The sequence below is a fragment of the Urocitellus parryii genome, chromosome 7 (genome assembly GCF_045843805.1).
Source record: "Urocitellus parryii isolate mUroPar1 chromosome 7, mUroPar1.hap1, whole genome shotgun sequence".
NCBI classification, from domain to species: Eukaryota; Metazoa; Chordata; class Mammalia; order Rodentia; family Sciuridae; genus Urocitellus; species Urocitellus parryii.
Window position 1 is genome coordinate 126,957,763 of NC_135537.1, and position 11,015 is coordinate 126,968,777.

Sequence of the window (11,015 nt, forward strand, 5' to 3'; positions counted from 1 at the left end):
TAAGAACACCAAGTAAATAAATAATCCTGGGACAGTAGCCAGCCAGGCCACTAGTGTTCATTCACCAGGAAGAGAAGAAAGGCCCCATTGAGGCTGGGGATGTGGCTCAAGTGGTAGCGCGCTCGCCTGGCATGCGTGCGGCCCAGGGTTCGAAACTCAGCACCACATACGAAAACAAAGATGTTATATCCGCTGATAACTAGAAAATAAATACTTAGAAAAGTTCTCTCTCCCTCTCTTATTCTCTCTTAAAAAAAAAAAAAAGAAAAGAAAAGAAAGAAAGGCCCCATTGAAGGTGCCTGCAGTCCTCACCCGTTCCCCTGGGGAGAGGGCGTGGCCTGCTTTCCCTTTGAGACTTGGTTGGCATTGGCACCAAGTCCAGAGCAGCCCCATTTCTGGTTAACACAACAATAGCATGAAAGGGAGTGAGGCCAGCTCCTGGGAAAACCCATGTCAGTGAGAAGAGACCTGCTGGGGTGGGTGTCCGATGGGTGTGGTCCCCACGTGGCCAGACAGGCTGCTGGAAAACTAGGCAAGTAGGCCCAGCTGGCGGCAGGAGGGGGAAGGCCAGAGACAGTGCTGGATGTGGGAAGGGCATGGGATGGCTTGGGAAGCCTTTTCCCAGGCAGCCCATGAAGACAGGATTCTTCCACTCGTTGAGTCAGCAAACAGCTATTAAGTACCTCGCTGGTGCTATTCTGGGCGTTGCAGGGAGAAGGAGTTGAACAAAACACACAAAAATTCCTGCATTCTAGCACTTTCTCCCTGGTAGAAGCAGCTGGTAGAAGCAGATAGACCATAAATAAGGACCCTCTGACACCAAATAAAAAGGTGCTAGAGAGTTTTAAGGGTTGTCAAGAGGCTGAAGGGATAGAGAATGGAGGCAGAGGTGCTACCTGATAGTGTGGTCCAAGAGACCTCTCTTGAAGGGGGTCATTCGCCTTTAGACCTGAATGAAGGGGAGGAGGCAGACAAGTGAAGATTCAGGAAGAATATTCCAAGAGAGGGAAGAGGAAAGCAAGGGCAGAGGAGATCAATGAGAGTGGAGACCTCAACTGCTATATAATTTATATCTTGAATGTCCCCCAAAGACTCATGTTTTAAAGACTCAGACCCAAGCATGGTACCATTAGGAGGTGGTAGAGCCTTTAAGAGGTGGGGCCTAGTGAGAGGAAGTTAGGTCATTGGGGTGTGCTCTTAAAGGGGAAGTTGGGACCCCAGCCTCTTCTTTTCCAGTCACCATGAGATACGAAAGCAGCTTGTTCTCCCCCGACCCAGTGTGCTGCCTCACACCAACCGAAAGGCAACAGGCCCAAACAGGTCAAGAACTGAAACCTCCAAAAGTGTGAGCCAGAATAAATCTTTTCTTTTTATAAGCTGATTACCTCAGTTATTCGTTACAGCAACAGAAAGTTGACTGACACTCTGTTTGGTTTGGAGGTAAAATGTTCCCCAAAAACTCATGTGTTAGGCAATGCAGCAAAGCTCAGAGGTAAATGATTGGATCACGAAGGCTCTGATCTCATATCCGTGGATTAGACCACTGATAGCTGAGTGGACCCATGGGAGCTGAGACTTAACTGGAGGAAATAGGTCACTGGGACTGTACTCTGGGAGGGTTTATCTTCTCCCCACCCCTTCCGCCTCACCTTCCCCTCCTCCACCCTGCCCTTCCACCACGAGATTCTGCTTTACTCAGATCCACAGCAATGGAGTCAGCCGACCATGGACTGAGCCTCTGAAACCATGAACCCCCAATAAATTTTTTCTCCTTTAAGTTGTTCAACACACACACACACACACACACACACACACACACACACACACACATACCATCACCTCTCTTCCTCAACTCCCTTCCGTCCTTCGCACTGTGATGAGACATCCATCCGTTCCCACTGCCCTGAGGTGAGTCTTGGGCACCGTGTCGTCTGTCCTGTAGCTGTGAGGTAACCCATGTCATGTGGGTTGTTCCTCCTACTTTCTTTGTTTTATTATAACTGGATTTTGTTTTTGTTTGTTTTATCTCATTGTGAGTTTTATGTTGCCTGGCCACAAGATTGACAAGAACAATTTAGAGGAGAAAAAGGCATTTTGAGGGGGCCCATGCTTTCAGAGGTTTAGTCCAAGTTCAGCTGACTCCATAGATCTAGGCCTGAGGTGAGGCAGAACATCATGGCAGAAGGACCTGGTGGAGGCAGCTCAGGACATGGCTTACCAGGAAGCAGAGAGAGAGAGCTCTGCTCATCGAGGACAAAATATAAACCCTAAAGGCACACTCCTAGTGACTTACATCCTGCAGTCACACCCGGACTGCTGACAATTACCACCCAGTTAATCCATGTCAGTGGGCTAATCCACTGATTAGGTTACAACTCTCATAACCCAACCATTTCACCTCCTGACGTTCTACATTGTCTCACACCACACACACACACACACATCCAAACAGGAACGTTTATCACGTGCAGTCCCTTTTAAGTGAATTTTGTAAGTTAAAATATTGTGGAGTTTCAGTTATGCAAGATAAATACTCTCAAGAAGGAAAAAAAAAATTGGTAGCAGATAGGTAGGTTCTAGTACCAAACCCAGCAAACAGCCTGGTCCTGGGACATTAGGATTTGTATCTCTGACAATTCTTGCTGTGTTCCCAGCAATGAGTTCAGAGCTGAGTGGCAGCAGAAACGGCCAATAGAACCAAATGGGCTAGAGGGTGGAGCCTAAAAGTGCAGCAGACTCAGAAGAGCACCATTCCCCTGCTGGAAGAAACCTTAAAGTATGACAGAGAAGCATTCTCCTATGGAGGGAATAATCGTGGAGGATCACATCCCTGGAAACTGGGAGGAGCAGGAAGATACAGAGGGATTTGGAGAAGCACTGAGTTGAGTCTGGGGAATCTGGAGGAAAAGTTTCCACCTTTCCAATCATCGGGGAGTTTCCAGGAATTATAAAATGAATCTACTCAGTAAACACTCATTGCTGGGTTACCAAGAAGACAGAGCCACTCCCTAACTGAAAGAAATGCCCATCTAATGAGGGAGACGGAGAATCAAACAAATTACTCCAATAAATGGAACAGGTGCTGTTATAGAAGTAAATATCCAATTAAAGAACAATCCACTTTTCACTTTAGGATAACTCTTATCAAAAGAAAACAGAAACAACAATCTGTGGTAAAGGTGTGATGGGACTGAAACTCTCCTACACTGCTGGTGGGAATGTAAAATTGTGCATCCAGGATGGGAAGCAGAAGAGGTTCCTCAAAAAAAAAATTAAACAGAAGTACCATATGATCTAGTAATTCCAATTTGGGGTATGTATGGGAAAAAGACCGAAAGCAAAGACTCAAACAGATGTTGATACATCCATGTTTACAGCAGCATTATTCACAACAACCAACAGGTAGCAGCAACCCACGTGTCCATCAACAGAAGAATGGATGAACAAGATGTGGTATCTACATAAAGTGAAATATTAATGGGCCCTAAGAAGAAAGGAAATTCTGACACATCCTCTAACAACATGGACGAACCTTAAAGATACTGTGCTAAGTGAAATAAGCTGGTTGAGGGAGGAGTAATAGAATTCATACAGACAGAAAGTAGAATGGTGTTTGCCAGGATCTGGAGAGAGGGGTCCAGAGTTTCAGTGTGGGTAGATGAAAATGTTCTGAAGATGGATGGCAGTGTTGGTTGTCGGGCAGCAGGAGGGTCCATAATGCCACCCAGCTGTACAACTGAAAACAGCTGAGATGGTAAATTTCATGTTACAGATATTTTGCCACAGTTAAATTAACACTTTTATTTTTAAATGTTTTTAATTCAAGGAGAACAAGGAAATAAGTCACTTGATTCCCCAAGGATGTTGATGGGCAGAGAGTCTGCATGAGGACAGGGAGGAGAACAGGTTGTGGGGGACAGGTGATTGTATTTGATGCAAACAGGACCAGGTTCTGATTTCAGCTGTTACTTGGGGAAATCCCTTCATTGCTCTCCACTCTGACAGGAATAGGGCTTCTGGGAGGACTAGGAGAAGCTGGACATGGACAGATGCCCACTGTCCATTAAGGTGCAGTCCAAATGCATGGAAATATTCTCTGCTAAATAGGGACTGGGTCATCCACCTACTGGAAACAATGAGCAAGGGGCAGTGGTCATGGGAGATGCTTTTGCTCATCCCAGTGTGGAGCGGAAGGGGTTAACAAGTTTGATGAGCAGCAAGGAGGGCCCCTGAGCAGGGATCCCAGAGGTCCAGGCAACTCACTTTGGAGAATTCTCAAAAGTCAGCCTAGTTGCCTAACAGAGAAAGAACAAATAGCTCCTAAGAAAGGAGTGAACATATTTCTTAAAATCCTGATCTTAAGTCCCACTCTGTAAAAAAAAAAAAAAAAAAAAAAAAAAAAAAAAAAGGAGGAATAAATATTGATTGGAGATCATTGACAAGGATCAACGATTTTCCAAATTCTGGCACTATCCCCCCAGGAATATGTGAACATGATTTCAGCTGGTACGCAGGCTTACATTAGAAGGTATGAGCCTTTCAATTTTCATTCAGTCTTTCAAATGACTTCTAGGACAAAGTCTCTGGTGGGTGCTATTACATTTACCCACCCTCTAAAATTTGTAAGTCTTGAACCTTCTTTTGAGAGAATAGGCCCCGGATTCAACAATTTCCCTAAGCAACAGTGTCTAGCTCAACAGTCATCAAATCTTTATAAAATCTTGATTATAATTTATAAAGTTTTATTGGAACACAGACACACCCATTCATTTCTAGATCATCTTTGGCTACAGTGGCAGAGTGGAATGGTTCTAACCGTGACCAGCGGCATGATTCACAGAACCTAAAATGTTTACTCTGTGGCCTGCTACAGAAAAAGTTCAAGGAGCCGTGTCTAGTTTAATCACAATTTTTTTTTTTTTTTTAGCATTTACATCCTTAAATTCTAAGTCATACCAGTTTGCTTCTTTTTTTTTTTTTACTGTCAGAGACAATAATTGATTGAAGTTTTAAAAAAATCATTTTTATGAAACACTAACAAAATAAGACAATATTACCAAATTAATTTACTAGTGTTCTAGAATAAATAATAGAAGTCTACTGCAGCTGTAGCCACATCGTAGGGGTGGATAACCCCTGCACTACTAAAGTATGGAAGGTAGAGAGATTTGAGGATGAGAAAGGTGAACAGTCAGTCTGTTAGAGGAAAGGGATTGGAAGGACCAGATGGGGTCTGGAACAGGATTTCATGAGAATGGGGGATTTGTACCCATCCAAGAATGGAGAGAAGCCTCCGAATATCCTAATGGACTTAGTCAGGGTGGCGTGGAGGGAAGCCAGGGGCCAGGAGCTATAGCCACATGAAGCCATGGGGAGGAAAATAATTGTTCAAGAAGGTCAAGGATAGATCCTTCCACCTGGGTTTTTCCCTTCCAGAAGCATCATGATAGAAACAATGCAAAGATACCCATTACCATGACAACAGTGTTACTTGTCCCTGTTTGTAGTATGCAGGTTCTAAGCCCTTTATACTTATGAGCTCATTTACTCTTCACAAGAACTCTACAAAATCGGGATTTCCTTCACAATGAGGAAATTGAGGCACAGAAAGGGTAAGTAACTTGTGCAAAGTCACACCATCTGTGAGTAGCACTCTACTAAGCTCTGCACCGTGGAAAGGCAGAAGGGCCTATCAGACAGGACAGCATGGCTACCTCCACCCAGTGTCTGAGCCTGCCACCCAACCCAGGAGGTGACTGAGCCTTGGTCATTCCGCAGAGTCAGGTCTGGGAACTGTGACTCTGGGTCAGCTGAATGCCTGATGGGCTCAACCCTGTCTCAACTTCAGCCTGCTTTTTAAGAGCCAGGTCATGGAGAGGTTGTCATCCTGTGACATTACAGGGAGAGGACAGATGACGATGATTTTGCCAAGGGAGTGACAAGGAAGGGATCGATCGCCAACGAGAGAGGCAGAGCTGTGAGGCAACAGCAGGACAAACTTCTCTGAGCCACAGGGGTGGCGGCAGCCCCAACAGCCAGAGGAACCCTCAACAACAGAGGGACAGTGACCAAACCTGGGTCAGAGGCCAGGGGCGGGGGTCCAGCTGCACCCGACACACCATGTTCATGGTTCAGAAAGCAAACTTTCAGGGCAGCATAACAGATGCCTGCTCTCTCTTATTTCCCTGTTTTGTTTTGTTTTTTTTTTGTTTGTTTGTTTGTTTTTTCTTTTTCTACTGCATTTATCACCACCTGAAACTGCATCATTCATGTATGATTTAAATCTTTATTTTTTTATTAGAGCTTTATAGTTATGCATTGTAGTTGGGTCTTCCCCCATTCGAGCATTAGCTCTGTGGTGTTGGATTCTATATTTGATCTTGCTCTCTGCTGCTCAACACAGAGTAGGCACTCAGTAATATCTGTGTCATTTGAATCCCACTTCAGTTCAAGCTTCTACGTGTGCAGGGGGTCACTCGGGGTTATCCACTCGTGGGAGATGAGCTCCTGGGCTTGGTGATGGGAGGGACAGCCTGTCAGACAGTGGGCCTCTCTCCCGATGCTGCAAAGGCAACCAGTGGAATCTCAGTGTCCCAAGGGCTGAAGCATCCTTCCTGGTGCCTGGTGGCATAGTGGGTCTGACTTTTCCCTTAGGCATATCTCGGAAGGCTCAGTGTGAGGTTTTTAAATGTTCTAGCTATACCACAGCTAGAAATCAAAGAGGGTCCAAGCAAACAAATGAACAACTCTGTCAGTTACTTTAATAGGTTAAAGGTTGAATTATGTACCCTAAATCCACATGTTGAAGTCCAAACCCCCAGTTTTTCAGAGAGTGATCATATTTGGAAATAGAGCCTGCACAGATTCAGTTAGTTAAGAGGAGGTCATGAAAGGCATCCTAGCAATCCTTTTCTGATCCTAAAAAGCAGGCTGAAATCGAGACAGGGTTGAGCCCATCAGGCATTCAGTTGACCCAGAGTCACAGTTCCCAGACTTGATTCTACAAATGACCAAGGCTCAGTCACCTCCTGAGTGGCAGGGCTCTGATAAGGTTGGTAAGCTCCTAGTTCAATAAGACCAGGGTCTATAGAAAAGAGAGAACTTCAGACACAGCTCTGGGCACAGGGAGAGTACCAGGTGCAGTTGAAGACAGGGTCAGGGTGAGGCTTCTTCAAACCAAGGATTGCTAGAGAGAAGCACCAGCAGCTAGGAGAGGGGGGGAACAGCTTCTACCTCGAAGCCCCCAGAGGAACCAACCCTGCCGACGGCACCTTGATCTGACTTCCAGCCTCCAGAACTGTGGTCCAACACATCTGTTATGCAAGCCACCAAATTCAAGGTACTTTGTCACAGCAAGCCTGGGAAAGCAACAGAGCTATCTCCAACAGTGGATCCTGATAGTCTTGGCGAGTCCTAGAGGATCGCAGTGGAAAGAGGGCGTTGGCGTCCTTGCAGAAAGGAGCCCAGCAAGCCGCTCGTCACCAGGTCAGGTGAATGTGTTCTTGCTGATGAGCTGCCCTGGTCTAGGCCGACCTCCACCCCAGGTGCTTTCCATTCCCACACATCAGGTGCCTCTTCCTACAGAGTCTCCTCTCCCACTTCCTCTTTCTAGCCTGTTCCACTGCCAGGGCTCCAGTTCACACATCTGGCTTTTCATCAAACATCCCAGTTGGTCTCTTCCAGCTGTGCAAATATTAGACTGCCTGGACACACGGGGCAGATCACTGCAAGAAGCGGGAGCAAGAAATCTACAGGGCAGGACGGGAGGCTGCTCACTGCCTGGCCAGCGTGCTTGGAGCCATGGTTAATGACATGCAAGAATGGCCACAGGTTACCAGTGAGCAAGAGTACAAAGCAGCCCGCTTCTGTAACAAAGGCAACAGAGATTTCTGGTCAGGGAGGATGGATTCCAAGGAATGATGCTAATGGGCTTTGAATAATGAGGTAGTAAGTGATTTCCATTTTGTTCCTTGGGCTTGTGAATCTGTCATAGTTTTTCAGCTGGAAATGTGTGTGGGTGGGTGGGTGTGTGTGTGAGAGAGAAAGGGAAAGAATAGTACAGTTGAATCCTCTAAAACTGTGGATTACAAGTAACACTACATCTGTTGGGAACAGGTGCAGATGTTTTTCTCGTCATAATTCCCTAAACAATATGGTGTAATAACTATTTACATGGCATTTACGTTGTATTAGGTAGCATGAGTAATCTAGGGGTGATTTAAAGCCTACAGGAGGTGTAATTCCAGTGACTTAGGAGGATAAGGCAGAAGGATTGCAGGTTTGAGACCCACTTGGGGAATTTAGCCAGACCCTGTCTCAAAAATATAAGAATAAAAAAAGTTCTGTGACGTAGCTCTGTGGTAGAGCGCCCCCTAGGTTCAAACCTGGGTACTGCAAGAGAAAGAAGAGAAAGGGAGAGGGAGGGAGGGAGAGAGGGAGGGAGGGAGGGAGGGAGGGAGGGAGGAAGGAAGGGAGGGTGGGAGGAAGAAAAAAAAGAGGGAATCAAGTAAGCAGGAGAGGGTGCATAGGTTATATGCAAACACGATGCCATTCATTACAAGGTTCTTGAGTGTTTTATGGAGTCTGATATCCATAAGGATCCTGAAACCAATCACTCTCTGGATACCGAGGGATAATGCTGGCCCTAAAACATTTGAGGAGATCCAAAACCCCAACATTTCCTGGGATGTTCTGCATCTATGTTGAGTGTGGCTGGCCTGAAGAGGCAGGCAGGGCAGGGGGAGGGAGGCTGAAGCAGGAGGATAGAAATTTTGAGGCTAGCCTCAGCAACTTGGAGGGACCCTGTCTTAAAATCAAAAAATAAAAAGCACTAGAGATGTATCTCAGTGGTACAGTACCCCTGGGTTCAATCCCCGGTTTAAAAAGAAAAAAATCAAGGATATATCGCTCAATCAGGATGACTAAAGAATTTTCCACTATACATAAATTTGAGTGCAAAACTTGTTGATCCCCAGACTAGACACAGTAGAAATTATTTCCTTCACTTATCTGGAGAAACTGGGGTCCAGAAATCTTAGTCACCTTGTTTGAGGCCCTGGTCTGAATCAGGGTCAGAGAGGTGTCCTAAGAGGAGGGCAGAAGGCACAGACGGAAAAAGACTCCACTCTATCATATCAGATGAAGCCACTGAGTCTCAGAAACAGGACATTCAAAGGCTCTCTGGCTTCCACATCATAGAACAAACCACGGGACATTCCCTCCTCCAGGGCTGCAGGACCCCTGACCTTGCAAATCCATCCAAGGCACCGGACTCCTCTACCATGTCACCTGATGGGTCCCAGTGATGACCAGCCCAGTGAACAGTCACGTCAGACTGTTTGGGGTTGGCATCATTCCTGAACCATGAAACGGTTAAGAAATATCCTGCCCCACTGGCTGCCGGACTCATAAAGGTGGACCCACGTGTACTTCCTTGTGGCTCCAAGACGCAGCCCAAGCCTGCTCACTCATTTGCTCCCGCCCAGAGGGAGAGAAGGCGGCAGCAGCAGCAGCAGCAGCAGGCAGGGCTGCCACCCTCCCATGCAAATCACCCCAGGGAGTATAGCAGGACTCCTCCTGCTCCTCCCAGGGCAATGCTCCTGGGCAGGCCCTGTGGGAGATGCCATCCGGGGCGCTGTGTGTTCATCCTGGTCATCGCCCTCCTGTGCGACGCTGCGGGCCTGGTGGTTTTGCTGCTGGGGATCTTTGCCACGCTCAACTACTGGGACTTCTTAGTCTACACGGGGGCCCTGATCCTGGCTCTCAGCCTGCTCTTCTGGATCGCTTGGTATTCCTTCAACATCGAGGTGCCTCTGGAGAAGCTAGACTTGTAGTTTGGCCGAGGCAGAGGAGGAGGGATGCAGGTGCCACATGAAGCTGTCAACCTGGGGCCATCAGGCAGTGATGTGTTACAGCTCCTACCCAGCAGGCAGGCCCCCACCGGGACCAGGTGAGTGCATGCAAGACCTGCCTGGCAGGGTGGCCAGGGAGACTCAGACGAGCAGGGACAGGCCAGGACTAAGTAGACAAACAGCTGGGCCATGCACCCCGACCGTAAACGTGGGCCCACGGCTGTGCTGGGGTGAACTAGCCAGCAGAATGAGGAGCAGGTGTTTTTCTCCTCTAGGGATTGTTTTCCTCCAAGAGTCTGGAAAGAGGCCCTCGATGGCTCCTTCCACCTCTGATATCCCACAAAGGATCCCGACCTGCCATGCAGAAGTAGGAGTTTTCCCTTCAGCTTGGAACTTGAGAGGAGAATCCTTTGTAGGAAAAAAAGCCTCCAGCACTAGGAGAGGATGGAAAGTTCCGGAATGGCTGCTTATGCCCTTACATGCACAGAGGGGGTGTGAACCGGGCTGTGTGGGAGGAAGCAGAGCAGAACCATCCAGAATGGCCCTTCTCACTTTCTTCCTCCCTGCACCTGCCCAGATGGGACACCCAAGAGGGGGTCGGGACCTGCCTCCAAGTGCACGTGACACCTGCTCCTTCCTCAGCAGTGTCCCCATCCCACTCTCCTCATAGACACTCCATGCAGGTGACATATGTGCCCAGATCAGCCACAGAACACCAGAAATCAACAGACCATGGCGTCATGGAATTCCTCAACTGAGCTGTACGTCACAGCCAGGCAGGGAGCTCGGTGGAGAGCATGAAGTCAGAGAGGCAGCTACAGATGAGAATTTTCACATGGAGATAGAGCCCAGAAGATCATGCCAGTCTGGCCCTTCCGATTCTGAATCAAAATAGGCAGCTTTTGGCCAGGGCATAGAAACCGGAGCCCTGGGTGAGTTGATCTCACCATACCCTCCTCCCCAGGTGCAGTGGAACCTGCATTCAGGAATAGTTGGGCACTCCCTTTTGATTAGGAGATGTGGGGGCAAAGGTTATTGCTGATTTGAAAGAAGGAAATAATGGATGTATCTCTTATAGAAGATTATATCTAACCCCCAGAACTTAGAAAAAAAAAAAACAGCAAATTGAGGGAGTCTCTGAGGAGTACTTGGCCTCCGTGGAGT

The 11,015-nt window shown here is 47.3% G+C and overlaps 1 protein-coding gene across 1 annotated transcript; it reads left to right on the plus strand.

The window, feature by feature from the left end:
• The first annotated feature begins 9,593 nt into the window (after positions 1 to 9,593).
• Positions 9,594 to 9,833, plus strand: Tmem238l (transmembrane protein 238 like). Its single transcript, XM_077801242.1, has one exon. It carries the CDS (start codon positions 9,594 to 9,596, stop codon positions 9,831 to 9,833), a length of 240 nt encoding a protein of 79 aa, XP_077657368.1.
• Positions 9,834 to 11,015: the final 1,182 nt, after the last annotated feature.